Source organism: Helianthus annuus, chromosome 15 (genome assembly GCF_002127325.2).
Source record: "Helianthus annuus cultivar XRQ/B chromosome 15, HanXRQr2.0-SUNRISE, whole genome shotgun sequence".
Classification (NCBI taxonomy): domain Eukaryota; kingdom Viridiplantae; phylum Streptophyta; class Magnoliopsida; order Asterales; family Asteraceae; genus Helianthus; species Helianthus annuus.
Genome location: NC_035447.2, coordinates 95,773,142 through 95,787,600, shown reverse-complemented (window position 1 = coordinate 95,787,600; position 14,459 = coordinate 95,773,142). Strand labels below are relative to the sequence as shown.

The 14,459-nt window shown below is 36.5% G+C and overlaps 3 protein-coding genes across 4 annotated transcripts; 1 reads left to right on the top strand and 2 right to left on the bottom strand.

The window, feature by feature from the left end:
- Positions 1 to 1,378: 1,378 nt before the first annotated feature.
- Positions 1,379 to 4,602, top strand: LOC110937090 (transcription factor asR4-like). 2 transcript variants are annotated; one of them, XR_004882325.1, is made up of 2 exons: positions 1,379 to 1,466; positions 4,082 to 4,602. XR_004882325.1 is itself a non-coding variant. In XM_022179499.2 (2 exons), the coding sequence occupies exons 1-2, from the start codon at positions 1,482 to 1,484 to the stop codon at positions 4,499 to 4,501; spliced, it is 444 nt and encodes a 147-aa protein (XP_022035191.1). In that variant the 5' UTR covers positions 1,442 to 1,481; the 3' UTR covers positions 4,502 to 4,602. The 2 variants fall into 2 exon arrangements, 1 of the variants encoding a protein (XP_022035191.1); XM_022179499.2 differs by having other exon boundaries at positions 1,442 to 1,505.
- A 574-nt stretch (positions 4,603 to 5,176) lies between these two features.
- LOC110933816 lies at positions 5,177 to 5,668 on the bottom strand. Its single transcript, XM_022177021.1, has one exon. It carries the CDS (start codon positions 5,666 to 5,668, stop codon positions 5,177 to 5,179), a length of 492 nt encoding a protein of 163 aa, XP_022032713.1.
- A 1,495-nt stretch (positions 5,669 to 7,163) lies between these two features.
- On the bottom strand, positions 7,164 to 10,511 carry LOC110937093 (N-acetyl-D-glucosamine kinase). Its single transcript, XM_022179500.2, has 7 exons — positions 10,224 to 10,511; positions 9,711 to 9,858; positions 9,411 to 9,602; positions 9,022 to 9,150; positions 8,355 to 8,524; positions 7,908 to 8,038; positions 7,164 to 7,488 (listed from the first exon to the last, which is right to left on the bottom strand). Exons 1-7 carry the CDS (start codon positions 10,441 to 10,443, stop codon positions 7,417 to 7,419), a joined length of 1,062 nt encoding a protein of 353 aa, XP_022035192.1. The 5' UTR covers positions 10,444 to 10,511; the 3' UTR covers positions 7,164 to 7,416.
- Positions 10,512 to 14,459: the final 3,948 nt, after the last annotated feature.

Genomic DNA, 14,459 nt, shown 5'->3' with positions numbered 1-14,459 from the left:
TAATATCCCACCAACACAAAAGGTTTACATGTCACTATTACAAAAGTTATATGATAGGCGTAATTTCATAAAATGTTTTAATATTACAATGTTTAACAACTTAGACTATTTGTAGTACTCCATGAGTCCATGCTTAGGGGCATGGAGGAAGCCGATTCATACACAGTGTGGTAGTACTTTTGGGTGTGTAGGGGGAGCTACACTGCACCGGTGGGCATGGATTATTACCACATTTATCTTATTGTTTGAAAATTCACGTATACGTTGATCAGCAAAACAGGGTAGATTGTCGGCGCGTGTACATACCTGATCTATCCGATGATGTTTAAAAGTGAAATGTGTAGGTCGAATACTACCTTAAGATAAATGAACGTTCATAACTAAGAATTGTTTCACATTCATTGTACAAACCAAACAAATCAAGCAAATAAATAAACTGAGGAAAATCTCGCTCATAGCAAAAGCTAAGTTTAAGGTCGTGGGATGATGACAAACTTTTCCTCTATCCTAGGGGAGAGAAAGCTGCTTCTAATAAAACCACCGACTCCAAAACCTTGTCTTGAAAAGTATAGTAAGAGTGTGGCTCATGGAACTAAAACAACAAAAAAACAGAAAGTGCTAAAATAATAGTACTAGTAAACTACCTAGAACATAAAGTGGTGAAACACTATAGTAGTAATATATAAACATGCAAGAGACAAGAAAGTAACCCAAACCCCCTTGGAACTCAAATGTTGTATAAACCAAACAATGTAAAAGTGAAAGCCCAAAATTTCGTAGAAGTGAAACGGTTGATGTCACATAATAGCAGCTAACTTTTTGCTAGTAGATAGCAACAAGATCGTGGTTGATGTATGTTCAGACTGTACCTGGATCATAGATGACTATTTCAAATATTTGGAAAAAGATGATCGTACACTAAAAAATAAAATCCAAAATTAATATAATATACGCTTATACATTCTTGAGTTATTATATCAATTTATTCCAAAGTGTTGTTAACTATAAGAGAATACCACAACCAACCAAACATAGCAACTTATCACTTATAATTCCCATATGTTGGTGATCCTTTCCATATGTTAATACGGGAGAAGTATACGATATATCGAAAGAGTACCAGTACGATAGAGTTGTTAACCTTTATCGAAAAAAATAGTAGACATCATTGTAATTGATTAGCGTATGAGATGCGCCCCGTGAGAAGGTCCTTAATGAAAAAATAAAGCGAAAAAAAAATCCGCAGAAACATTACGAAGATGCAGAACCCAAAGAACAATGACAAAGTGCAAGTGGAGGTGGGAATGGTCATGTGACCAGTGTGAGTGATGGAGAGAGTTTTACCGTTTACGAGAACAATCTCATCTGGTCCGCCATACTCCGAGAAGGAATGGAGAGATCCACGGTCAGGATTCACATGGTCCAAGGCTCCGGTATCAAACATCATCCACTGTGAGGATGGAGAGGTAGGTTGAGTTGAGATGGTGTTGACCAGTGGGGTTCGGGTAAAACTCTTGTCCTCCCTAAAATAATAACTTGTAGAGACCACAAGTCCTCCCCATAGATATGTTATATTGATATTTAGAATATTTTTTTTATTTTTTTATTATATTAGCGTCTCGCATACGTGAAGCTCTCGCCTCACGCCTCACGTTTCGCGCTTCGTCGCTTCAAAACGCTTCGGATCGCCTCGCACTTTTTTAAACCAAGGGTTCGGGTCAGAACGGGTTCGGGTTAGAACGGTCGGCGTCGCCATATCAGAAACCAAGGGTTCGGGTAGGAACGGGTTCGGATTACTATATATTTTTATAAAAGTCACTGTCTTATCTACCATCACCAAAAGCTTGTTGCAAAAAAAGTATCCCGATTGTATAGTCTAGTTTTGAAACAAAATTAAAGTATGGTTAGCTGTATTCTATAGATATATTAAACTTTAATGAGTTGCATTACTGTTAATTGCAGCTTTTGGAATCAAAAAAGGATCTTATATAGTTTACTTAAATTATTTTAAAATCCCGACAAAATATAGTTTACTAAAAATAATTTTAAAATCCCACAAAATTGTTAAAATCTATAGAGAAGCCATATCTTGCAATCCGAAACGTTTACTGTTAACCAGAAGATCCTTGACCTTCTAAATGTTTCATCTTCTTCGAATAGAAAGGTAACTCTTTAATTTGCATGAAACCACATGGAGTTAATTATGTACTATAAACTGTGTATGCAATATATATTGTGTATGTGTATATGCAGTATATAGTATCCTCCATTTATGTAATATGATACATGGGTGGAGATACAATAGGAAGTTTATTTGGCTAGGAATGCTAGAAAGTGATTTTGACCATCCATTAAGTTAATCAAGGGCTAAGATTAAATCAGGGAAATTGAAAGGAAGAAAAGAGGCGCGTGAGTTTGTTCAAGGGCATTCTAATCAATCCAAACCAATAGTTTCTCTCTCCTCCAATTCCCCCCCATTTTTTAAACGTTAATAACTCTTTCATACGACATTATTTTTTTTATAAAAATTGCACAAAAAAACGAGCGTTTTTTTTTTATCTTTAAAACGAGTATACTATTGCTATATTTAAAAAAAAATTAAACCCAGTTGTGTAAAACGCAATAGAAAAACCAACAGTTACGTAAAACGCAATGATAAAAAAACCTAAAAAATGACATTTTTCTAAAACGCAATGCACTAAAAACACAAAGAAATGATTTATTTGTAAAACGCAATGGTCAGAAAACACAAAGAAATGTCTTATTTGTAAAACGCAATGGCTAGAAAACACATAAAAAGTGTTTTACCTAAAACGCAATGCACAAAAAACACATAAAAAAGTGTTTTACCTAAAACGCAATGCACAAAAAACACATAAAAGGTGTTTTACCTAAAACGCAATGGCCAGAAAACACAAAGAAATGTTTTATTTGTAAAACGCAATGGCCAGAAAACACTTAAAAATGTCTGTTTTCTAAAACGCAATGACCTAAAAAAACAAAAGAAAGTGTTCTCTGTAAAACGCAATGGACTGAAAACACCTAAAAATGTGTTTTACCTAAAACGCAATGACTAAAGATACTTAAAAATGTGATTTTTCTAAAACTCAATAGCCAGAAAACACATAAAACTCTCTTATTTCTAAAACGCAATGGGCACATAAAACTGTTTGTGAATTGTCTGTGAACTGTCTGAATTGTCTACGAATAACTGTCTTCTAAATGAGCCAATTTCTGGAAAATTAATTTTTCAACCCCAGCCAGGGGCTCTGCCCCTTGGACCCCGTCAGGGGCTGCCGCCCCTGGGACCCCGCTACCAGGGGCTGCCGCCCCCGGACTCCCGCCAAGATCGTAAAACGCAATGACTAAATAAAAACTCAGGTCGTGAAAATGAAATTAAAGAATTTCTTACATGGATCGAAGCCGGTTTCTTCATCAATTGACGAAATTTGAATGATAGAAACACTTATCAGCGATTAAATCGAACAAATCGAGTGATTATCTTCAAAATCACCAGAAAAAACGAGATTTTGAACGAAATTAAACTGGGTTTTCTTCGAAAAAAAACTGAAGAACACGTTGATCGGGTTTTGAATCATTGATTGGTGATTAAAATCGTACTATAATGTAGTGATTTTTGAGATAGAAAGTGAAGAAATGGTTGAAGATGGTGGGTTTTGAAAATGGTGGTTTTGAAGTTACTGGGTTTTGAAAAAGGAAGAAGAATGAGTTGGATTGACTAAAATACACTTTTTCTTTATTTTAAATGTTGCCACATGTCATAATTCTATGGCTTCCTATCATTCCTAGCCAAAATTAACTTCCTATTTGATCTTTTCCCTATGATACATATAATAGAACAACCCTGGTGTTAATTCTGCCATAGGATTCATGCCTCCCTTAATCCAAAACATCATATATTGGTTAAATAAACTCCAGAATCACTGATGCCCCTTAACTTCTCTACTAAATGAGTTGTTATTCTTTATTATTAATGATGGAACAGGTTAGTTTTATCGATTTTAATGCAGTTATGCTGTCGAATTTTAGTAAAAAAAATCTAATGTATCTTTTAATGTAGGGTAAAATTCAAGACGAGTTAGCTAGAGCGTCGAGAGATGTGGATGATACGTCACCAGTTGATGAACTCGAGGTACTCAAAAGTGCCTTGGGTCATAGGAATGGGCACGTACGCGGTGTTGGTCGTGTTGTTAAAAATGTCACCCACGAAATATCGAGCTCATACCCCCCGCCAAGACAACAACAACAATTGGAAGAAATGCAAGAAGAAATGCAACAAATGCGACAAGAAATACAAGAAATGCGACAACAACAACAACAACAAGTGCAAGTGCAACCATTCTCAAACCAAGCAATAATGGAACTACTACAACAACAACAACAACATGCGTTTCAAATGCAACAAATGGAAGCACAATTTCAATGCCGACTTAATGAATTGAAACGAAAAATGCGTCAAGTTGACGAAGATGATGATTAGACTTACATATGTGCATTAAACTTTTAATTTGAAGTTTGTACTCGATAACTATGACGAATATTTTGTATTTTGAATCTTTAGTATAATATGTAGTTTTGAAATTTCCTGTTTAAATTCAGTTTAAAAAAGCAGGTTAATAATTGTAAAAAAAAAAAAAAACTCATTAAAAATAATAATCTGTAGGGACGACATACTGTCCCTATAGAAAAAAATAATTTTGAACTTGGTGGAACCACATATTGTCCCTATACATTTAAATCAATTTTTTTTTATTTTAACTTTATAGGGACGACTTTTTGTCTCTAAAAGTTTAAACCAATTGTTCTATTTTAAATCTATAGGGACGACTTTTTGTCTCTAAAAGTTTAAACCAATTTTTTTTTATTTTTTTTATTTTAATTCTATAGGGACGACTTTTGGCTCTAAAGGTTTAAACCATTTTTTTTATTTTTAACTCTATAGTGACGACTTTTGGTCTCTAAAAGCTTAAACCAGTTTTTTTTTTATTTTAACTCTATAGAGACGACTTTTGGTCTCTAAAAGTTGATCTATGGGGACAACACCAATAGGAACCACCTTAATAACCTGTAGGGAGGGGCCTGTAGGAACAAAAGATGTGGATACCATATGTCGTCCCTATAGGTTAAAAATACCTATAGGGACGATAAGTCGTCCCTAAAAGTTCAAAAAATTTGGTTTCCACAGGTGTTTTTCCTTGTTGATGTTGTTGTCACGGAGGAACTGAGCCAGCTTCCCACAATCCTTGGTATCATGACCAGGAATAGAACAAAACTGGCAATAAAGAGAATGGCGTGAAGGGCGGCTGCCATTGTTTCGATTTGGTGCAGGCCAAGAAGCACGGTTTGGCCTAGATGTGTTGGCATGCAGAGAGCGACCAGATCTGTTTTCCAGTGGGTTGCAATTTGGTGGCCGATTGTTGCGTTGGGTGTAGTTGACTGTGGTCATGACCGGAGTGGGATCCGATTCCTCTATGGAGCGTTCAAAGTCTACGAGTTTGTCAAATAACTCGGGGTAGGAGATGGCAGTGTCTTGGGATTTAATGGTTGCAACAATGTTACCATATTCATCACCTAGTTGGTTTAGGATGTGAACGATTAGATCTTCCTCCTTAACAGGTTCTTGTGCTAGGGAAAGTTCGTCTGACATGGACTTCATCTCATGTAGGAATTCGGTAATGGTACGGGTTCCTTTTAGGTTTTTGGCTAGTTTGGATTTCAAAGAGATTATTTGGGATGAGACTTGCTGGCATAGCTATTGTTAAGTTTGTCCCATGCTTGAGGGGCGGTCTCTGCGGAAGAGACTAGTGACTGAATGGTTTCGGATAGGCTGCCAAGGAGTGCATCAATAATGATTTGGTCTTGTCGAAACCAAAGCGTGTAGTCTGGGTGGACGTGGTTTTGGTCGGTTGATTGGATGAGCCAGTAACATGTTTGTCGAGGTCAAGTCCGATTAGAGTGGACAGAACCTGTTTCCGTCATGTAGTGAAGTACTGAAGTTATTGGATGTTAGTTTGATGGGAAAATATTGAGTAGCAGTGAGTTGAATGATTTGGTTTGAAGAGGCCATAGTTGTAGGTAGGGTTTGTTAGAGGATTGAAAAAGATGAAGACTCAGAGGAGTGTATTAAGCTCTCATACCATATGGCAACAGAGGATTATAACTTGATAAGTATTGATTCTCTTCATGGGCACATAATACATATACAATATACAATATACAATAACAGTTTACAGGAGATATTATGGAACTACCTATCTATAAGGCCTCACGCGTGGAAAAATAATGATTCCCACCGCCAGTCATACAAACAACGCGTTAAACTTCCATTTCTGACTCTAACCGTTATTTTTATAACGCGTGAAAATTAATGGATGTGAGGGGGTGTGAGGGTTTATTGTTAGGTGTTGTGAGTGATGACCATTGTCACTAAAAAAGGATGTGAGTGATAGAATAGTGGCTGATAACATAACAGGAGTTGAATGGATGTTTGTGAGTGATAGAATTCTATCACTAGTGACCACCCCCACCCCCTAAATATGGAATTTCAGTTATATACAGTTAAATGATATTGAATAATTATTATTTGGGTATTTCATTTTGCATCTAAAAGGGACTTAATTTCTCTGAAATGAATAAAAAAATTCAATACTATTACACACTTTACCAGTCACTCATTTTTTTCTTATTCAGTTTCGGTATAGTTTGATATTTTGTGGGTAAAATAGACAAACATGAAACATACATATTAGAACATGGGGTATGGTGGGGCTCGGGTTGGGGCATTTGTTGACACGTGGAATGGGAGCCCCCCACCACTCAAACCCACGCCCATGGGGTATGGTGGGGCTTGGGTTGGGGGCTTGGGTTTGGTTTGGCCATTGAGAGCCCGCCATGTCACCTTACTAGCCCTACTAACCCGCCCCACGCCCGGCTTCAAACCCACGCCAATGGGGCCACGCCCCAACCCAAGCCCCCGGGGTGGTGGCTTGAGCGTTTTCAGCCAACCCACGCCCCAACCCAAACCCCATACCCCATGGCCTTAAATCATTCAGTGTCATATTGGTGACATCATGCAAAGTCTCTTACTAGAATTCATCAAAACTTAACTTGATATATGGCGTCTAACATCGTGTTACAACATATTAAAAGAAACGAGAACGTATATTTATCAACAACATATAAAACTGTATAAGCACAAGATAAAAGATTAAATCACAACAATCACACAAAAAAAAAAAAAAAAATCATCTTTTTAAGTGTCTTTTGGTTTCTCTACTTTTTGTATCTTCACTTGCTACTACTATACAATTCGTAACCACTTGACATCAATAATGCCCAACAGGTTTTACGGCTGCGATCAACCCAAGGGACACGAAACTAATCATAGTCGATGCCTTAAAGCTCCTGCTGGTATTGTTCTATCAGATAGTTCCAAGCGAGCAATGCTGCTTCAACAGCAGGCTCCACCTAAACGAAGCAAAAATGGTCAACAACACAAAAGTAATCAGGTTTTGGTTTGTCATATCTAAGGTGTTTGATAAAATGGACATGTTCTGCTTTACATGTTTAGTTAAAGGGATCATGTTCAGGTTAATATGTTTAACCCGTTTACCTAAACAGGTTAACTCGCCAACCATTTAACCCATTTATTACAATCCACCAACCCAATTGACACGTCTACAATTTTATTACTACCCATCACCAATTGACACGTTTAGTTAAATGATTTAAAAAAGGTCATATTCGGGTTGCACGGTTTTAAGTGTATCTGGATTAGGGTTAATGTTTTCGAGACGAATAAATATATGGGTCGTGTTTGAGTTGAACAATTCAACCCGTCAACCCACCAAGCTGACACGATTGACACCCTTAGATGAAACAGATACCTTTGGCCGAACTAAGCGCGTCCCTGGGAAATCCTTGGAAATGCATTTAATTACTTCTTTTCCAATATCCCACCTCCTGTTGGCTTCAAGAACATTACCAACCATAACAAGAGGAAAAGCATCCTTTCCATCTGCCAAAACAAGTAAAACTGTAGATTAGAAAGTTAAAATTCGACCGTCATGCACGAGTAAGCGACCCATTTACTTATAAATATGTCAATTTGGATTACATTTACATTCAGTTATGTCAAATCAGCAAATTTAACTATAAAAGAAAGCTCAAAATCATTTTAATAAGAAAAGGTCATCATGAAATGAAATAATATTGTTTTGTAACAGATTTATAATTATATACAGATTATAAAATGTTTTGGACTACTGACAAAAAAGATATGTATATTTAAGAAATAATTTTTGTGTGTATATAGTTCTTGGTTTAATATGCACCTTTACCACACAATCCGAGTCTCTGAACAACAGCTTTAACACTTGACGCTAACTCCTGAACAGTATGAAGCAATATGTCATTTGCAACTTGATCACCCGCTTCTGCACACGATACCACTACAGGGACTAAAGTTGCAATCCGAGCCCAGGATGGATCAGCATACGTCCACCTGCATACAAATCAATCAATCAATCAGTGAGCGCGCATTACAGGAGGTACCAAAATGGACTGGTTGGGCAACAGGTCAATGGGAGCGGCCCGAAACATTTTCTTTTTAATACTCTATTTTTTTGTAAATAAAAATAAATAGTGTGTTAATTGTGACTACAAAAGTTATATAATTTCAGTAATAACATCATTTTGAGAAAATGATTATGGAGGTTTTGACAAAGACTCTAATATTTACTTACACTATCTTGATTTCACCTGTTTGACCCAACACAGATCGATCATAACACCTAAATCGACCCATTCATAAGTAAATGAGTCAAGATTTACATCTAACATTTACATTCATTTACATAGCCGCTTAACAAGTTCCTAGTGGACGACAAAAATAAACAGGTATTTTAAGCGACTACACGTATATACAATTTAAAAAATAATTATGGTGAATCTGATAAATTAGAAGTTGTAGTAAAAATATAATAACTTAGAAACAAATACCCAATTAGTTCATCTGGAGAAGAAAGCTGGAGTTGATGAAGGATGCTGTAAGTAAGCTTTGTTTCTGGACCGCGCCCATCATAAGCTCTTATTATTGATGTCAAAGCTTTTGCCGCTATACCATATCCACTACAGTATTAAATAACACATATATTACCAAAAAATCGAGTCAGGGGTCTCACTGGAAGCAGCCTCTCTATTCCTACGGGATAGAGGTAAGGTTGTCTACATCTTACCCTCCTCAGACCCTACCTTCGCTTTGCTATTGGTGGGATATACTGAGTATGATGATATATTACCAAAAAAAAGGACAAACCATGTGACCCGTTGATTATGCCACCTCTAGCTAGCTTAAACTAAGAATTGAAGTAAAATTTTGCATGTCATACCTTCCCCAATCACCTAAGATTGGCCCTGCCCCAGAAGCCCGGGCTTCTCTCCCATCTTCGGTATAACCATAAGCAATGGTTCCCGTACCAGCAATTAAAACGCACCCATGAAGTTTTCCCATTGTTCCGCTAGCCAAAGCTGCCACGGCATCATTCTCAACATAATATTCAACGTCGTTGGGGAATATATCACTGGGTACGGAAACAACAAAAGAACAACAAAATTTTGAGGATAGAAAAGTGATTACAGGTCAACCAACAAGAACCTCATCTTTCCACATTACATTAATCATTGGATACCTGAGCCAATCTAAAATCCGTTGCTGATCTGTTGGATGGTTAACTCCAGACACGGCTAAGCAAACCGCACGAACAGCAGACCTACTACAACCCGATTTTGAAAGAGCTTCTGCCATAACTTGCTCTAGTGTCTCCCTTGCAGCAGTTTCTGTGCAACATATATGTAAAATAGAATAAAATTCTTTTATTTGAAAATCACATGTAGGTTCACATTGGATTATTATTCTTTATATATCCAATATCTACATGCATTTTCACAAAATGAAAAGAAAAGAGTTGGGAAAAGCAAACCCCACATTTGAATAGCCAAAAAGGGAAAAATATAGTTTGAAAATCTGGTTTTATTCTAATAACTAAAATTTAAAATATAGAAAAACATATTGTTAATTATTTAGATGGTTGAAACATAGAAATATTTATTATACTACAGATTTGCTATGGACACATTTTGCTACGGTTTAGCTACAAATGTCTCTATAAAAGCCCTTTACTTGATCCAAAGACGAATTGTACCTCCGACGCTATTGTGATTGGAGCAGCCGGCAACAGCACGAGCATAAACAGGCGGAGAATGGTTTGGAGTGAAAGGGATGATAGGCATGCATATGCATATCGTCTTAGTCGTCCCACCATCCAACCCTAGTATTAGTTTCTGATCGCCACCACCACTACCACCGTCGCCTGGCAGTTCATGCTCGAAATCCCAAATCTCGCCTTTTCTATCCCTTTTCATCGCTTCACCTCTCTCAACTCAGTATGAAGAACCGTTATGAAAACACCTTAACACCACACATAGTTATAATAAGCATGCAACGTGAATCACATACAAAATCTTGACAAAATGACATACGGTATTATTATTAAGTTATTAATAATATATAAGATTCGGACGGTAGAAGATCCAAACACTAACTGGTAATCACCTTCCAACAAAAATATTTTTAACTTTATGTCATACTCAAATCCGAAGACTGCAATATTATATTATAAACCTTATAAAATAATAATGTAATGCTATATATAGAGTATTATATAAAGTTGTAAGTAGTTGTACTTGGTGCCCAATTGGAGCATGATTCTCGACGTTTCAACATATATATATATATATATAATACAACAGGAGTGGTACCGACAAAATCATAAAACATAAAACATTGTAGCTATCATTCTGCACACGGCCATCCTTTCTCCGTTTGCCATTTGGCGCTAGTAGAATAAATTAACATCCAATTTCCAAAAACTACAATTGTTTACTTAAGAATTTTCTTTTTATGTGAATAATTTTCTTTTTATGTGAAAGGAAAATATAATAGAATGGTTTTTATGGCTTGTTAAAAGTTTTGGGTAATATATAAAAATGACTGCTAGGTTTAAAAACAAACTGAGGTTATTTATTAAAAAATAAATAGTGTTGATCAGTTCTGTTTAAACATAATGGAAAACATGTATAACATACCTGTTACAGCAGACAGGCCAGCAGAGAATCCAGTCAGAGATGCAGCCATTGAGTTTGACATGCTTGTCAGGATGATTTGGTTTCTTCTTAGGGTGTAAGATTATGATGGTGATGAGATCGAAACAAGGGAGGTTTCGATATGGAGAGAGAGCCGAATTGATGTTATGTGTTATTAGGGTTTGTGTAATTGTCTAACCCTTAAACTCTCTAATAATCTCCTTATATACACTCAAGAGGAAACCTAATTAGTCAATAAGGGTAATATGGTCCATCAACAATTACCAACTAATTATTAATAGGTTATTAATATATTTTGATCTATATAATATAAATGATTATAATGGCTACAAGATTAAATATTATAATAATTATATATTTAATCTCACATTCTCCCACTTAGCCGAGTAATCATTTATCATGAGTATTAGATGAGCCTGACCAAGAGTTAACACTCATTTTAGCCTTAAACCAAAAACTATAGCAGAGAAATACAGCCGTTGAATCATCATTTGACTCAGGACCCCTATTAGTTATACTATAGCCTCAATTTAAAACCTAATAGTTACGATCAAAATACGCATAAGGCCTTTAGCGTTTGATTTGTATTTAGATTTGTCTATATGTCATTACATCGGCAGAACATATGTTAGAGACATACAAATTAGTCAATAAGGGTAATATGGTCCATCAACAATTACCAACTAATTATTAATAGGTTATTAATATATTTTGATCTATATAATATAAATGATTATAATGGCTACAAGATTAAATATTATAATAATTATATATTTAATCTCAAATTCTTCCACTTAGCCGAGTAATCACTTATCATGAGTATTAGATGAGCCTGACCAAGAGTTAACACTCATTTTAGCCTTAAACCAAAAACTATAGCAGAGAAATACAGCCGTTGAATCATCATTTGACTCAGGACCCCCATTAGTTATACTATAGCCTCAATTTAAAACCTAATAGTTACGATCAAAATACGCATAAGGCCTTTAGCGTTTGATTTCTATTTATATTTGTCTATATGTCATTACATCGGCAGAACATATGTTAGAGACATACAAAATCAAACTGAAGAAATTTCATTAATTAAAACATAAGCTAGTACAATATGCCATTAAATAAGATCTTTAGTAAGTCCCATATTCGATACATGTTCTTCGAAAACTTTAGGTGGGAGAACTTTAGTCATCGGATCCGCAAGCATATCTTTAGTACTAATATACTCAATAGAAAGATTATTTTCCTCAACTTGTTCACGTACGAACAAATATTTTGTATTGAGATATAAACCAGCTCCAGTCGACCTGTTACTGTTCGAGAAACTAATGGCAGCTGAGTTATCACAGTAAAGCTTCAATGGTCTAGAAATGGAATTAACGATTTTGAGTCCAGTGATCAGATTTCTATGCAACATTCCATGACAGGTTGCGTTGTAAACAACGATATATTCTGCCATCGTTGTGGAAGTTGTGGTTAACTGTTGTTTATGACTCTTCTATGAGATAGGTCCGCCTGCTAACATAAAAATATAGCCCGAAGTGGATTTCTTGTCATCTTTGCATTTGGCAAAGTCAGAATCAGAATAACCTACCACTTCTAAATGATCACTTCTACGATAAGTCAGTTTATAGTCTTTCGTCCCTTGCAGATATCTAAGGACCTTCTTAGCTGCTTTCCAGTGATCTAGACCAGGATTAGTCTGATAACGGCCTAGCATTCCAGCAATATAAGCGATATCTGGGCGAGTACAGACTTGAGCATACATCAGGCTCCCGACTACTGACGCGTAAGGTATTTGGCTCATTTGCTCCTTTTCAACCTCTGTTGTCGAACACTGGAATGAACCGAAAACATCTCCGTTAACTACTGGAGCGAATGAGGGTTTGCACTGTTGCATGTTGTAACGTGTAAGGACACGATCTATGTAAGTCTTCTGAGACAATCCTAAGATCCCTTTGTGTCTATCTCGGTGAATTTCGATGCCAATGACGTAAGAAGCATCTCCGAGATCCTTCATGTCGAAGTTATGCAAGAGTAACCACTTCGACTCATGCAACATGTCTAAACTATTACTTGCCAATAGAATATCATCTACGTAAAGGACAAATATAGTAAAGTTACTCCCACTCATCTTGAGGTAGGTGCATTGATCCACTTGATTCTTCATAAAACCTTGTCTCTTCATGACTTCATCAAACTTGAGGTACCATTGACGTGATGCTTATTTTAACCCGTAAATGGACTTCTTCAACTTACAGACTAGATGCTCCTGACCTTCAGGTTTAAAACCTTCAGGTTGTTTCATGTAAATATCTTCGTCTAAGTCTCCGTTAAGGAAAGCAGTTTTGACGTCCATCTGATGCAGCTCCAAATCAAAATGAGCTACTAGGGCCATAACGATCCTTAATGAATCTTTACGAGAGACAGGTGAAAACGTCTCTTGATAATCAATTCCCTCTTTCTAAGTGTAGCCCTTTGCAACCAATCTCGCTTTGTAGCGTTCAACGTTCCCATTCGGATCCAGTTTTGTTTTGATCACCCATTTACATCCTACAGGTTTAACACCGTTGGGTAATTCGACCAAATCCCAAATGTCATTTTTCTTCATGAATTCAAGTTCATCAATCATTGCTTTGTTCCATTCAGAAGACTGAACACTGATAATGGCTTCATTATAAGAGATAGGATCATTGAGCTTTCCAGCATCCATTTCAGTCAGGTAGGTAACATAATCATCCCAATTAGTAGGCCGTCTTTGTGACAACTCGAGTTTTCAAGGCCTTTCTTCGACACGTTATTTGTTTAACGATTGTGTTTGCGTAACTTGTTTGCTTTATAATTGTGCATGTTGGTTATGTTGAGATATTGTGTTATCATCTATATGATTAATGTGTAACGTGTAATGTGATTAGTTTCTATGAACGTATGAAGTATGTAAAGGCTAAGAATCTATACTTGTCAAAACTTAGGGTTTCACCATCACACTGCCCGACGAAACTCTAGTGTTCCGTCCACACCTACTCGACGAAACAGGGTTGGTCGACGAAACTGGGGTTTCGTTTCGTCATAATGGGTCTCGGCCCAGTGAGGTTTCGGCCCAACTCTTTTATTATATTAGATCCCCTCAACTATCAGTTACTTAATAATACCCAAACCCTAGAGAAATCCTTTCCTCTCCCTACATGCGACGGCAATCATCACCCCTAAAAGATCCTGTGTTTCACCTCTCAACCGGTTAGTCTCTTTGATCGATTCAATTACGTATTACTGTGTGTAGA

Bases quoted from the DNA above. Each gene is read 5' to 3' on its own strand.
- LOC110937090 (XM_022179499.2), top strand. From the start codon at position 1,482: ATGGTGTTGACCAGTGGGGTTCGG. The intron at 1,506-4,081 runs GTAAAACTCTTG...CTTTTAATGTAG, and splicing joins TGTTGACCAGTGGGGTTCGG to GGTAAAATTCAAGACGAGTT.
- LOC110933816 (XM_022177021.1), bottom strand. From the start codon at position 5,668: ATGTCAGACGAACTTTCCCTAGCACAAGAACCTGTTAAGGAGGAAGAT.
- LOC110937093 (XM_022179500.2), bottom strand. From the start codon at position 10,443: ATGAAAAGGGATAGAAAAGGCGAGATTTGGGATTTCGAGCATGAACTG. The intron at 9,859-10,223 runs GTACAATTCGTC...TATGTTGCACAG, and splicing joins CAATCACAATAGCGTCGGAG to AAACTGCTGCAAGGGAGACA. The intron at 9,151-9,410 runs GTATGACATGCA...TTAATACTGTAG, and splicing joins ATCTTAGGTGATTGGGGAAG to TGGATATGGTATAGCGGCAA.